General features: G+C 38.0%; 1 protein-coding gene and 1 non-coding gene across 2 annotated transcripts in view; one reads left to right on the forward strand and one right to left on the reverse strand.

Moving 5' to 3' along the window:
- Positions 1-501: 501 nt before the first annotated feature.
- LOC133532417 (zinc finger protein 595-like) overlaps positions 502-16,055 on the forward strand; it is a 32,619-nt gene continuing 17,065 nt past the window's right edge. The window contains exons 1-9 of the mRNA XM_061871074.1: positions 502-825; positions 1,423-1,539; positions 2,542-2,953; positions 4,163-4,494; positions 5,736-5,821; positions 8,453-8,578; positions 9,964-10,065; positions 13,092-13,194; positions 14,731-14,840. Of these exons, the coding sequence (XP_061727058.1) occupies positions 703-825; positions 1,423-1,539; positions 2,542-2,953; positions 4,163-4,494; positions 5,736-5,821; positions 8,453-8,578; positions 9,964-10,065; positions 13,092-13,194; positions 14,731-14,840 (1,511 nt within the window). The 5' untranslated portion in view covers positions 502-702. The remainder of the gene's footprint in view (positions 826-1,422; positions 1,540-2,541; positions 2,954-4,162; positions 4,495-5,735; positions 5,822-8,452; positions 8,579-9,963; positions 10,066-13,091; positions 13,195-14,730; positions 14,841-16,055) is intronic.
- Trnad-auc (transfer RNA aspartic acid (anticodon AUC)) lies at positions 3,433-3,505 on the reverse strand. Its single transcript has one exon. It is a non-coding gene; the product is annotated as a tRNA-Asp (tRNA).

Here is a 16,055-nt window from a genome sequence, read left to right on the forward strand (position 1 = left end):
AAAAAAAAAAAAAAAAAAAAAAAAAAAAAAAAAAAAAAAAAAATGCAACTCGTAGCAAGTGAGGGCCACACGTCGGTCAATCCTATGGATTCGAAAGACGTAAGTCGAAACGAAAGAGTTTCGCGGTAAGAACAAGCTGTTTCGTTCGAGTTATGTTACGTACGGACGACGGAGCTCGATCGATCGATTTTCGCGGTAGGCCTCCTGAACCCAATGTATTTTATATTTTTTTTAACATTTATGGCCTGGATGCGAGTCCTTTAAGCCAAGTCTTTGTTCAATGTATTAAAACTGTTGGCGTATTTCCTTGATAAAAATAATATAATTCTTTAAATATTTTGTATTTATACAGCTATATGTGTTTATTTTTAATGTTATATTGTTTAATCTTTCATGTTATGTATATAATTCTCTAAATTCAAAATTCTGGGCAAAATCATAGGTGCACTCTCCTAAGTTTGTCCCTAATAAACTTGACGTTGGCAAAGTGCCCTGGCAGCAAAAGCCATTCTAACAAAAAAAAAAAGTGAGGGCCAAAGAGCCCAGAGTATAATAAATAATAATAATATATGGTGAGGTGAGGGCCGTGAAGAGACTGAGGACCATCTGAAGACTTCGTGCAAGCCCCGACCCCGAACCTTGATGGTTCTATATCGTGTTAAACAAATGTTCACACACTACTGATTACTATTTCTCTAAAACATGAATGCCCACAGTAGAGCTCGGAACGTCTTTTGCGCGACATGTCTAAGCCAGGGCAGACAAATGTTTACGATGCCGTTACAAGACATCAAACCCGTTTCTATGTTTTATAAAGAATTGACGGTGAGTAGCGCATTCGAAAGAGATAGAAAATGGCGTGTCAATGTACGAAATTCTTCGTATTTAGCATCCTTATTTAAGTTGGATTGTGAAGCTAGCTTACTGACTTAACATAAATTCTAATAGGGTAGGTTTTGGGGACACTGTCAATTCTTATCCAAGTTGTTGGTAAAAGGTTTGCCAGCATGCCATCCTATTAGCCGGGTCCACACAGAGTGAGCATACGTGCGAGGCAATTTCCTCACGCATAAACCGGCCGAGGCACGTCTACACTGGCCGCACTGGCTGGCACTATTTAGAAACTTTATCTTTTTCCTCGCTTTAGTTCACTGAAAAGCAACTTGTTAATATGAAATGAATAATGATATATTGTATATAAGTTCTGAAAAACTTATTGGTACAAGCCGAGGTTTGAACCCGCGAGCTCCGGATTGAAATTTGCATGCCCTTACCACAAGGCTACCAGTGCTTCACATTTAGATAAACTAAAATTCATCTTGGCAAGTTGTGATGTGTTGGGGGCTATAACATAATGTAATTTAATGTATAAGTTTAAAGCTTTATATTCTATTTAAGAACTCTTATAATTTTATATTTCAGCTGACCAACAACGACAAGATTTGCTGGGAGTGCAAACATTTTGTTATAAAAATGGTCAACTTCAAATTCAGAGCCCTAAAAGCGCAGAGTACTCTTGCGGTCATGATAAATAAACAAGTAAGACAATTAAACCTCAAAACTATTACGGTTCAAGATCCAGGGGATGGCACACTTATAGAAAGAGAACTAATTTAAAGAATCACAAATGTTAATAAGCATACCATGGTTCTAGGTGTGGGAATGATTAAGTGTATTTATTTATGAATAGGCAGTAAGTAAGCTAACCAGCTTGGAGTTAACCGTTTATTCAGGGTTAAACTGTAGTGTAGGAACCTATAGATAAGTCATAGATATCTATGGATAAGTTACTTTCTGACCCAGAAAAGTACACGAAATTGTCAGTATCAGAATAGAATAGAATATCATTTATTTCAGTAAAAGTACACAGTTATTCCCGGTGTAACATGAGTAAACCGAAAGATTTTAATGTGTATTCCTGATCTCATTTAGAGACTAAAATGTCATATAAACTTTTCTGGATTTCACATAGTTTAAGAGTTAATATCAATTAAAAAACCATCTTAATGTAACTTAGTGCAAAACACCTTTTTGATTGCGATGATGCCATTATGGGGCGTGGTCTAAATATCCTTATGGATAGATGTCAAAAAGTGACAAGTAACCTTTGCAAAAACTAGATTTTACAAAAAATATCGTAAAAATTCATTTTCAGTGCCAGACTTTTTAAGTACATGTACAAACACTAAAAAATAAAAAAATAAAAAAAATTTTTTTTGGCGAAATGTATTTAAATTATTATACATGTCTTCCTTCTTTTGGCCTCAGAAGTGCATGGTTAAAATCTTTCGGGTTCCTCGGGTTACACCATGTATAATATATGTATACAGAGAAATAGTAAAAATAAGATTTAAGACTTAAAACTAACTTGTACAATGTAACTACACTGAAAAAGGGGAACACTCAGCATAATGCCAGGTTCTACTGGAGTACGACGGTGGTCTTCCGTGAACATGTTGTTCAGAACACCTGTAGGGAGCGTAGTTGCACGCAGCTACCCACTACAATAGAGTTACGAATAATATTGTTTTATCCTTTCAGCCAATATCACTTCCAAGTCTATCCAAGCTTAGAATATCCAAGGGCACACACTTGGAAATAACAAACCCACCTCAAAAAATGACTACAGAACAAAACCCAGATCCGCTTATGGATATATTGAAATCTGAACCTGACTTGGATTATGCTCTAAATAATGGATGGAACGTGGAGCTTGCACCCATAGAATCAGGCGAAAAAGATGAAGTTACGTTTGAAGTGTATCAACATAAAGTAAAACCAAGTGAAACACTTGACACTGTGCTTAAACTTGAACCTGTAGCTGAACGTGAAACTCCTGGAGCTAGGGAAGCTAGTGTGTTTCAAGAACCTGTACCTGAAAGACCAACTTCTGGAGTTTGGGGTGGAGTTGGATTTGCGGATGCAACATTAATGTCACTCTTAAATAGAAGACGTAAGTATTTCATGACATGATATAATATTTACATAATACACCGTGTATTTTTTGAACTTCGGTAACTTCGTGATATGGTTTTACATTTAATGAAACTAAATGGCATAGTTATTTAAAAAAAACAAAATTTTTCTTAACACATTCATGGCCAGGAGGCGTGGCCTAGGAACAAACTTGTAATACGGTGTACGCATATACATAAATACTCAAATACTTCATGTAACATTGTTATAACACGGACATTATAATGAATTCAAACAAGTAATTGAGAACTATGATCATCCGAGATGATCATTCTTGATTTATTTCTGGACCATCCTGTATATTTTTATATGTTTACCTATATCGGCTATGTTTAGGTATTTAAGCATTTATACACCGTGGGCTGGTAAAACCCGACAGATTTTAAAGGTGTAATTCTTGACCGCATTTAGAGACTAAAATATCATACAAAGTTAATTTAAAAGTGGAAAAATTACTGTCTTGGGTGAGACTTGAACTCACGGCCTCTGGATCGATACTCCAGCGCTCTGCCATCTGAGCCACCAAGACCTATTATCATTTTTTAGTATGGGTAGCACATTGTTACTGGTGAATTTCCAATATGAATTGGAACTCTGCTAGCCGTCTAAAAAGTGTAACGTTCTTACGGTAGGTGTTGCTAGGGTCCCCTAGACTCATATGGTGGAAAAACTTGCTGCCTATGGATGAGGTCTTGGTGGCTCAGATGGCAGAGCGCTGGAGTATCGATCCAGATGCCGTGAGTTCAAGTCTCACCCAAGACTGTAATTTTTCCACTTTTAAATTTATTCTCAGCTTAATAGCATCGTTCGCAGACGTTACTGCTTGTTAAAAATTAATCATACAAAGTATTCAGAATTCAGCCTTGTAAGTAAGTAAGTAAATATTCTTTATTGCACCAACAATTATACATTTTTCTTGTTTTAGAGATAATGATTTTTGTTGTGAAAATTTGTTTCTGTAATAACTCTGTGAAAAACGGCGTTTTGGCTGCGTCCCTGCCACTATAAGACTTGGGTTAGGCATACCTTAGACAGACATTAAAGTTTTTTTGTCGAATTTGACCAAAACTTATATGAAATTGTTTGGTCCTTATGACCTCAGGGATGCGTGGTTTAAATCTGTCCGGTTTTACCAGCCCACGATGTATATATATAAAAATGATTTTAGTTGTTTTTTTTTTTTCAGAAATGTCATACCCACCAATAAGCGCAGTACTCCAACGAAAACTACCAATGATGGAAGTTCCTTCATTACGAATTCTACCAAAAAACCCTATACCTGTGATAAATGTACAAAAACGCTCACTTGAAAAGACTTCGGAAAAGCCAGTACCCGATCCATCAGGCCCTTGTTTTACAGAAGAGAGATTGACAGAAGAGGAGAGACAGAGATGGTGGGAGAGTAAGAAGGAGAATGAGTTTTATACAGATAGAATAGAAGTGTTTAAATGTAAGAAATGTGTGGAGCCCTTTTCGACGCGGAGGACGTTTTTGAGTCATGAGAAGATGCATACTGAGGTAGGTTGTTTTTATAATTAGTTCATACACCGTGTTTTTATTCAAACTCAGTTAATTTCAAAGCTGCATTCCTGAGCTTAAATTAAGTTACATTCTCAAAGACACCCACCAGTATTTCTAATTAACTCCAGCTTGGATATAATTGAGACTTTCTGATAAACCCGTACGAACGTATACACTTGCCTAAGAGCGTGTTTACATGTTGATTAGTGTTTTTATAAGTCAATATTGCTACTAAACGAAAGTATTCCGAAGTTCGAACATCGATCGTCTGAGATACGTCGAACTCATTTGTTAGCACCATGAGGAACCCGAAAGATTATAACCACGTACTTCTGACGCCCAATAAGGGGAATATGTTATGAGTTTAAGAAAATTACGCCAAATAAAATTATTTTTATTTTTGAATGGATTTGTACATAAAAAGTTAATGTTACAGTAAAACTGGCACTGAAAATGTAACGTAACGATTTTTTTTGTAAAGCCTAGTTTTTGCAAAGATTACTTGTCAGTTGTTGACATTTATCAATAAATATATTTAGACTACGCCCCATAATGACATCATCGCCACTAAACAGGCGTTTTACACTAAGTTACAATAAGATGTTTTTTTTTAATTGGTCTTAACTCTGAAACTAGGCGAAATCCAGAAAAGTTTATATGTCATTTTAGTCTCTAAATGTGATGAAGAATACACTGTTAAAATCTTTCTTCTTCTTCTTCCTCGCGTTGTCCCGGCATTTTGCCACGGCTCATGGGAGCCTGGGGTCCGCTTGACAACTAATCCCAAGATTTGTGTTAAAATCTTTCAGTTTCCTTATGTTACACCGTGTATAAAATAAAATAATACATATTCAGTTCCATACATACATTGCACGTTAAATATAATAAGAATGTAATAATAAAATAAATTCAACGAATGGTCTCATAGCGAAGAGTCTCGACCAGCACCTTGAGAGACTCTCGCTAGTTGGATCAAGGGTCAGATGCAGAAGGCGGTGATCTTGGACACGGTGCGGATAGTCCGGCGGTTCCTCTCTCTGCGGCCCTGACCACCGGCAGCTTGGGCCCTGCCCCGCTGCTGGCGGCACCCTAGGTTAGGTTTTTTATAATGTGATTATATATATTTTGTATTGTTTTGTAAGTGTTTTTATATTTTACTTTTATATTCATATTATAAATGACCTAGCCTAAGACCAAAAATAAATAAAGGAAATAAATTCAATGTTATATATACACAGTTGTTTGGCAAGCATTCCTGCAAGATTTGCGAGCTAAGGTTCCATACTGAGCAAGCCCTGGCGACACATAAGGACACGCATTATAGGTAAGTAAGACACAGAACCTGAATCACTTTTTTTAATACTACCTCGGTGGCAAACAAGCATACGGCCCATCTGATGGTAAGCAGTCTCCGTAGCCTATGGAGGCCTGCAATTGCAGAGATGTAACATGCGCGTTGCCGACTCTAATAGCCAGCCCACTTGAGCCCACACTAGCGTCCCCTGAGCGTCGGCGTCCAGTCGACTGCTGCTCGACGCAACGTTGGCGCAACTGCGCAGCGACGCCATTTTCCACAGAGCCGACTAGACGCCGACACTTAATAGACGCTAGTGTGGGGTGGCCCCTATCATCCGCACCCTTGTTGAGCATTTCTCTCTTCATTGAGATATTTATTTGCTTAAATGTGGCGTTAGCAATAGGCTTAGAATATACATCAACAGTAATCGCCGTATGTCTTATTTGCGTACAAAAATGTCCGTCGAATTGGAGAGGGGGGGGGGGGGGGAGAAGTAAGAAATGCAAAACATGATTTACACATGCATAAAAGATCTGTGTCACACGCACATATGAATAAAACTGAACACCTTATAAATTGCAAATACAGATGTCAATCACAATGAAAAAAAATGCTGGCGCAATGGGTAACGCGTTGCACCGGCAATCCAAGGATGTGGGTTCGAGTCCCACGTGGACAAGAGTTGATGAGTTGATTGGTGACCTTAAACACAAAATAAAAAATAAACAGAAGGTCCGTTCTTGAAAATACATACCTAAACTTGCCCGACTCACTAGGGTTGCTTCTGTATTAATTTCGAATTTTAAAAAGGAGTAGGTAATATAAGTTTACAGACATACATACATCGATTCGTTTATACATACATCTTGTCATGTTTACATTCCTTAGAGACTGCATTTTGACGTACATGACAGTAGGTACCTACGTAGCGGCGGGGACGTCAAGTGAGCAACGCGCGCACAGCCCGACTAAGCTCTGCTCGAGAGTGCCCGAGAACGCCTGTAAATGTAACGTCTGTGTGCGTAAATGTCACGTCTGTGTGCGTGCGGTGGAAATGGCACTTTGTACTGAGCGGACTCTCTGCTCCGGCGCGCGCCGCCGCTATTTACTTTGTGCCTTAAAGTACAAAATATTGACAAGAACCTAACTAGGAATCGTGTCACCTAGAGGCTTACGACAAGGAAGGCCGACCCCAAATAAATAAATAAATAAATAAAATAAATATTATAGGACATTATTACACAAATTGACTAAGTCCCACAGTAAGCTCAATAAGGCTTGTGTTGAGGGTACTTAGACAACGATATATATAATATAGGGGAAGGGGGGGCATAACGGGGACGATAAGGGAAATAAACAATAAAAAATAAACATGATATATTTTTTAATAAAAACGAATGACAACTCTTTGGTTACTTATTAAATTATCATTTGGCACCGAATTTGGTGAAGTAAGAAATTAAATAATTTTTTTTTTTTTTTTTTACAAAACCTTCATGAAAACTCCATCGTGCCCCGGGGTAGGGGCAGTATGGGGTACCCAGTGCGGGGCAGTACGGGGTACATTATTCTATTTGTCACAGAATAAGTAGATGTGGATTTCTTCTAAATCTGCGTCATCAACTCCTGCACAGGCTGTATAGGCCCACTGTCCACATAGCTGGCAGGCCACCCAACGCTCCGAAGACTTCAAATAAGTGTGGTTTGAGTCAACACAATATATGCATAAGACATCCTCCTTAACATATTCTCTGTTTTATTAAGTTTTTTTTCAACCAGGGATCATTCGGATGTCCAATGTCCAATTCAATTCGCTAATGTGGTCTATTGAACACTGTGAAATTGAGCTGCTTTTCTGTAACCTGCTGATTTGCTTAAAACTGCATCAATTGCATGTTTCATGCTTTCTACAGACCAACTGCCTCTGGAACTTGTCTTTTTGTAAGTTCGTATCATTTTTATATACCTAACACAAAATAAATAATATTATTATAATTTTATCAAATGAACAGATCTTTCAGGGGCGTAATGGGGACGGGGCACAAACGGATACCCCATTGTGCCCCATAGCCATGTCACCGTTATGCCCCCATGTCTAACAGAATTTTAAATAATGAACAAAAAATGAATTGAAGGTCAGAGTGATTTTGCTCAAAACATATCAATAGTTGATGTTAGTAGTAAAACACATTAAACAAACTATGGTAGTAATTTAATCACTTACCTTTTTAGACGCGTTTTGGTAACCACTCAAAATTAGATGAAATTTCGTCGAAAAAAAGAATTGGTCGTCAAAAATAAACGCGTGCACTCTGGTCGCCGGTCACTGCCGCACTGAAGGCCGATGCAAAATGCCCTCTTATTGGCTAAAACAAAACACGGCTAGTGTGCATAGTTACTTGTATGTATGGGTGGCCCCGTCGTGCCTCGCGTCCCCGTTATGCCCCCCCTTCCCCTATACATATTTATAAATACTTAAATACATAGAAAACACCCATGACTCAGGAACAAATATCCATGCTCATCACACGAATAAATGCCCTTACCAGGATTTGAACCCGGGACCATCAGCTTCGTAGGCAGTGTCAGTACCCACTAGGCCAAACCGGTCGTCAAAATAGGGATAAAGATTCATATTCATATATTTTTACCCCACAGACTGTTGAAGTGTACCCGCTGCGCTCACACGTGGGACTCCCATAACTCCATGCGGCTGCACTGCGAGATCGAACATAGGATCCCAGTTACTGTCTGGACTTGCGTCATCTGTTTAAAAGAATTGACGTACGTACCTTTTAACAGTTTTCCAGGCATGTTTGAATTTCCACCAACCAAATTTTTGTCGAAAATTTCATTTTTGGTACAAGCTTTTATCGCTGACTGTACTTTTCTTTCCACAGGCAACTCGTCAAGACAATTCTAAAAATCTCAAACGGTGGTCGGTCGGGTTCTAGGTTGCGTTGTTTTATCAGAGAGTTCCTATGGCCACTTCCTGTCTCCATCATCAGATCAGCTCGATGGTACCATAATATTGCATTGTCACTCGACTTACATATGTGTGCAAATTTTCAGCTTCATTGGAAGTCGGGAAGTGGGTCAAATTTAACTTGCAAGATTTGACCCGTACAAACAGATACATACTTACATTTTAAGTTAAATAAAACCTTGAAATATTTTGTGTATTAAACGTTTAATTTTTTTTTCATCATCGTTACAAATTACAAGCATGGAAAAAATTGGGTCATTCCCACTAGTTACCACTAAGTTGTTACCAGTGGTAACTACTGGGAATTTTTTTCCCACCTTTTACCACTGGTAACTACTGAAAAAAAAATCCCACTAGTTACCACCAACTCAATTTGGTGGTAACAACTGGGAATTTTTTTCCTAGTAGTTACCACCAAAATTTGGTTAGCGTTAAATACTAATAAAAACAGTCTAAATATAGAGTGCTTTAGTCAATAATTAATTAAGTCGAATTAATTATAAGTTAATTAGTTATTCGTTTAATCATAAATCGATTACTGCTTCAGTAAACAGCCTTAAAAGTGATAAAAAATAGTCGATCTTTGACTGATTTGTTTGTTCGTTCGTTTAATTGTGACGTTATTTATTGAAACGGACCTTATTGTCGATGGTGCTTACGACATTATCAGCGATGCTCCTATATAAATACAACGCTGCGCTACGCAGTGCGGCGTAAGCGCCCTGGATAAAAGATTCAGGTTTCATAGATAACTTCACAATTAATTAAATTTACAATTAATAAGATAAATTTCAACCAAACGTTAATTTCTCTTTAACTTCTAATTTTATGCACTTGCACCGGTTTTAATATTTTTGATCAGTTTAAAGCAGTTAACTGAAACACTAATCGACTTATAACTAGTTATGAAAGCCACTCTTTATTTAAACTTTACCATTTCTACTGTTTTTATTAGTATTGAACTCTAACTAAATTTTGGTGGTAACTACTGGGAAAAAATCCCACCTTTTACCAGTGGTAACTACTAGGAAAAAAAATTCCCAGTAGTTACCACCAAATCGAGTTGGTGGTAACTAGTGGGATTTTTTTTCCAGTCGTTACCGCTGGTAAAAGGTGGGGAAAAAATCCCAGTAGTTACCCCCTTGACATCTATTTCAGTTTATAACTGTTTGTCAGTTTTTAGGGAGTACGGAAGATATTTGAACCACCTGCGCGGCCACGGCCGCGAGTCCTGCCCTCAGTGTGGGAAGGGGGTCTTCGTCGCCCGCATGAAGTGCCACATGCTGTACGTATCGAGGGCCGCTCTGAAAGGTTTCAGCACCTACACTGTTTGTTTGCACTATGCAGTAATTACGGAACATATTTGAATCGGTCACGGCCACGAGTCCTGCCCTCAGTGCGGGAAGAGGTCTTCGTCGCCCGTCTGAAGTAAAAAATAATAATTTTAAAATTTAAATCCATTTATTTAAAATAAAGTACTTATTTCTATTTGACAATTTCCCTCGCCAAGTCGAGCGAAAAAGCGGCACGGCCGTACCATCCTTTTCTCGAAGCAGTTCAGGCCCTTTTCGACCCCCTCGACTATAACTGCGTTGTGGATAAAACTAGAAACCTGAATTTTCAGTAACCAAGCAGGCTTCGTATAAACACAGTATATTTAAAATTTCATTCAATTTGAACCAGTAGTTTAAGAATTATAATAAAATTATAACTAGTCAAAGTTTATTTATTTTGTCACTCACTCACTGACTGACCGATCATCAAAACTCTAAGGCACTTCTAGCAGACTTAGAAGCTTCAAATATAGAATACAATTAGTGTTTAGTATATACATCAAGGATAAACTCAATTATTTTGTAATTTCGGTCCAGTTTTCTAGGTACAACTATTGCATAAATAACTTTGTAATCCCATATAAATGTATAGGATTACAATCTACATTTGCAGTGAATGAATCAGTGTACACGCATAATTAAATATAATGGAATTCAAGAAGTAGAAGGTACCGGAAAGGAAAAAAGTAGGACAATCTACAAAAAGAAATGAGATGCCATCAAAAACATTACTGGTAAAAAAACGCAACTCAGTTCTTCTACCGTAAAAAGTTGTGAGATCCATGTAATACCAAGTCGGTTAATTTATTCAGTCCCTACTGAAGGGACCTTCTTCAATTCTTTAAGTTAAGTACTTAATTAGCTTACTTAACAACATCTTATATTGGCCATATCAATATTAAAAATCTTCTATGTTTGAAATAAAGAGAATGACTTAGCCATCGCATGAAAACAATGTAGGTATCTCACAAGTAATCTTCGAGCAACACCGGCTTCCGACACGTCGGAAGGGAGGAGCCTAAGCGATATCTTACCGAACAAATCTTTCTGCCATTTTTTGCGGGGGGAAACGTGCACACAGTCGCACTTCTCACTCACTACATACAAAATCCAATCTGTAATGACGACACAAATACATAGAAAATGACACACGTCAAAGACAAATCTTGCACACCTCGATCTCTTTTTGTGTACGGACGAGTCACAACATGTACCGCTAAGGTACTGTTGTACCAAAGCTTTGGTAGAGGGGAAGTAGTACGAATGCCGTCTCCCTTCCCCGTGTTGCTCGAAGCAAGTATTACATATTGGGAGCGTGCACGACTGTCACGCAACCTAGTGTCCGCAAGTCTAGGGGAAAACGTCAATTCACTACATCTTATAAAACTACTCCAAAACTAAAAACTACTGAACGGATTTTCATACGACTTTCATCTATCAACAGAGTGATTCTTGAAGAAGGCTTAAGTATATAACTTGTTAAGGTTTTGTGTAAATTGTTTGAAATATAACGATTTTGTCGGAAAAAATCACGCTGGCTAGGAGCTTTAATCGAAAACGCTGCCTAATCCGTTTGAGCTATAACAACACAATATATGGTGGGGTTGTTTCTCATTCATAGGTCTACAAAAAAGCCCGCGATGTTAAATGTCTATCTTTTAAAGATAACTTACTATATCCATTCTTAACTTCTAGAAAAAGATCACGTAATATGTGGCATTTGCAAAGCTATTTAAATGGATACATTATTAACAATTATCAAAATAAATACGTTAGTTATATTAAGCATTTCCTACAGATTACAATGGTCCCTTACACCATTCAATTTAAGTGAATATTTCAGGAGTAATCGTAAATCAAAGTTTCATTTCGAGCCATATAATTGTACGAAATGTTAAAGACGCTATCCGCAGTTAGTTCAAATTTTTACCACCTTATGCGCTGGGATCGCTTTGCTTACCCCCACCATGCACTTCGCACGGTCCCAATATTAAATTAGATTGTTTAGTCACAGTTAACAAATTTAACACATACCAGTGAAAGAATAAGGATCAAAGTCAAATGGGTCGAAAGATGGCAGTAAATTTACTGTGACTACAAAGTTTTCTTTGACAATACACCTCTATTTCCTAATAAATACGGTGCGCTCGAATAACCCGACATATTTTAACGGTTTTTGACGGACAATCATACAAAGTTTTCTGAAATTGGTCTTGTTTTTGATAATTCTTGTGAAAATTTGTTTCTATGAAAACTTAGTGAAAAACACATTTTTGGCTATGACTACGACACTATGTGATTTAGTTTATACATACCTAATGACAGACAATAAGTTTTAAAGGAAATTTGCAAAACTTTACTTCTTCGTTGTAATGTTTTTTTTTCGCCAAAATGTATAAAAAGATAACGTGTTGTGTGCAGAAAACACACATACACAAAAATCTTTTCTTGAAGAATTGCTCATTATAAACCCGGAATACGTGGTTAGTCTGTCGGGTTACTCGAGCCCATGGTGTAACATCACAGGCCTTTGCGTCTATTGCAGACGATGTGCATTGCTGTTTGGTGACTGTGGAGGCCGATATGTGAGCACGACCTCCCACATTTTTGGCAGAGAAAGCTCATGACTTCTGAGGTTCCAGTCCCGGTTTGCTTTCTGCGACACCTGCTATCTAACGCATTAAACCAGGCTTGGTCGCATAGCCTTCTCCCCTCCACGACACGTTTGCGCCATCCATCACGATTTTCAGCTAAGGTTTCCCAGGCGTGGTGGGCGACTTGTGTGGCGTGACGTGTGTAAGCGCAGCATCGGTCTTCCAATGTTCCTTGTATATATATATTCACATCGTAAATTATTGCAGATGATTAAAAAAACACCCTGTAATTATGTTTTAGCGTTGTCCCGTCATTTTGCCACAGTTCACATAGGGCTGCTCGGCAACCTAATACTAAAACTATTTTGTTCGCATGTCCGCAGTACGCATAAGGTCGTCGACCGACCATTCAACTGCTCAGAGTGCCACAAGAGTTTCAAAATCAAACAACACCTCACATTGCACGTCACCCGGGTGCATTCTTCCGTAAGTACCTCTTTATTCTACGTTTTTTTTTTGCAAAGTTTAGTAGTGTCAATTGTAGACACAGGGCCCTCGCTATGGATACGGGCGACCCTGTGCCCGCGGTGACATGCGAAAGGCTGTAATGGTTTTTGCGATGCCGGATCCGGCATCACCATCAGACATAGCAATGGTGATGCTGCGCTCTCTCGGAAAGGTTTCCACGGAAGACCAGCGTCGAGATCCTTAGGTGGTATCTTGACATTAAGCTGAGTGGAGACCTTTTCAGTGACGCTTAATAATAAATTTAAGTTCCTGTAATTGGCTCTCTGTATTAATCTTGTTGTCCTATTGTAAGTTTAAAGCTGTTGGTTCTCCTGAATATCAATAAATAAATAAACAGGAAATGCAGGGGGGGGGGCGCCACTAGCGCAATCGATAAACATACCGCCTTTATGCATCAATTTCATATTTATTCGTAAAAAATACCCTGTGAAAACTTGTCCAAAAATTGTGTAGTGTTTGTGCTAGCGCTGCACTGAACCTTGCAGTAAAAGTCCCTGTTCTTGAAACATGATATGCGGGCAAGTATATACATCTCGCTTACGCTCAGTGAGAGAGAGAGAGAGAGAGAGAGAGAGAGAGAGAGAGAGAGAGAGAGAGAGAGAGAGAGAGAGAGAGAGAGAGAGAGAGAGAGAAAAGAACCCTTTTTTATTTATTTAAGCCAGTACAGCGGTGTCACTCACGAATTCGTGCCAATCGTGCAGTCTAACGCCGCAACGCGATTGGTCGATGAGTTCGCATCACGCGCGCGATTGGTCGTAACTAGTTGCGTTAGCACAATTGGCTCTAATTCGTGAGTGACACCGCTGAACTAGCACCATTCTAAGTGCCAGTAAGGCCCGTTCTTGGACATATGTCATTGAAAGAACGCGAATCTACTGTGCCTTATCTGGGGGCACGGCAGTGCCCCCACCAAGTCGAGCAAAAAAGCACGGCCGTACCATCCTTTTCTCGAAGCAATTCAGACCATTTTCGACCCCCTGTAAGTTCGTTGTGGATAAAACTAGAAGACTGAAATTTTCAGTAACCATGCAGGCATTGTAAAGACACGGTATATTTCAAATTTCATTCAATTTGAACCAGTATTTTAAGAATTATATTTTGTCACTCACTGACTCACCGATCATCAAAATTCTAAGGCACTTCTAGCAGACCTAGAAGCTTCAAATTTGGAATATAAGTAGTGTTTGGTGTATGAATCAAGGAAAAACTAAAAAATCTAGAAAAGACCGCAAAGAAAATTAAGCCCATACAGCCAAGTCTTCAGTTAAATTTTTCAATATTGGCTTTATTCGTAACGATGTTTTATTTATGTTTTACGGCAGTTATTATTATTGCGTGCGAAGCCGCGGGTTTAAGCTAGTCCCATATAAATATAGGTGCATGGTAGTGCCCCTGCCAAATCGAGCAAAAAATGGGTATTCCCGTCATGAAAACACGTCATAGTGATATGTCATTGAAAGAACGCGAATCTACTGTGTCTTATGATTTTTACAGAAGGATGAAATGATGTATTGCGCACAATGTGACAAGCAGTTCAAACACAGCTACTCGTACAATCATCACATGAAGTACGCAAGCGAACATATTTCCAAGGGAAACCTCATGTAAGTGTTTGTTTTTAGGGTTCCGTAGCCAAATGGCAAATAGCCAAATGGCAAAAAACGGAACCCTTATAGATTCGTCATGTCCGTCTGTCTGTCCGATTCTGTCACAGCCACTTTTTTAGATAATTTATCTGTTTGAATAGTAGGCCGTCGGCTACCGTATCGTCATTTAAATTTGAAATCTGATTAATTGAAATAAATTTTATTTTTATTTATATTTTTGATTCTAATGTTATTTGAATTTCTTATCCCAATTTTAATTTATTATAATTGTAATTCTAATTTTAAATTTATATTATTTATTTTTTGACATATAAATTGGCTTTGTTTTTAATTTTACTTATTGATTATCCTGATACTAATTGATTTTAATTTTGATCTCATTGCATTGTTAATTTTATTTTTATTTTTATGTATATTTTGATACTGATTCTAATTTCTGATCTTAATTTTAAATGTAAATAGGCTTTGTTTTAATTTTTATTTTAATTTTAAGTTAGTTTTAACTTTAATCTAGTTTTATTTTGACATGTAAATTGACTTTATGAATACACGAGTTTGAGTTTGAGTCTAAACTCGAACAACTTAAAAGAGCGTGCGACTTTCAACCAAAACTGCCGTGCAGCCATTTTTTTTCAATTTGACAGATGTCATGCTGTCTCCTAAACTGTACGAGACAGGTAGCTCTAAAATAACATGATTATCATTACAGGCATTATTGGCAGGTAAGACAGATGCACCATTACTCAACCATTGGAATAGTTTGCATGTGGCATCAACAGATGCTGAGGAATGGTGCGTCTAGATTGCCTAGATATTATTTTATTTATTTTATTATATTATTTATTATATTACTTTTTGTGTTGTCTTAATGTGCCATGTGTGTATCAAATTATTTGGAAGTTCTATGTCACTAACCTCAATAAATTTTAAGAGTCGTTGTACAGTCAGCGTCAAATACTTCGTAGCAGTCAAAGTGGCCAAATAGTTCGGTACACCATATAGTACGGTCGCCAAGCCGCTCCGAGGCCAGATTTAATTGACTCAGCTCGGCCTTACCCACAACCGGTATCAATGTGTTCGGACAGTTCTCCTGATCACCGTACATGCGGTAGTAAAGCGTAAAAATGGTGGAGGGGATAGTAATGACGTCACAAAGATGGCGGCCGGACCTATTCTTTTTGGCGGTGTATCTCGAAAACCACTTAACCGATT

This window comes from Cydia pomonella, chromosome 27, assembly GCF_033807575.1.
Source record: "Cydia pomonella isolate Wapato2018A chromosome 27, ilCydPomo1, whole genome shotgun sequence".
Taxonomy (NCBI): domain Eukaryota; kingdom Metazoa; phylum Arthropoda; class Insecta; order Lepidoptera; family Tortricidae; genus Cydia; species Cydia pomonella.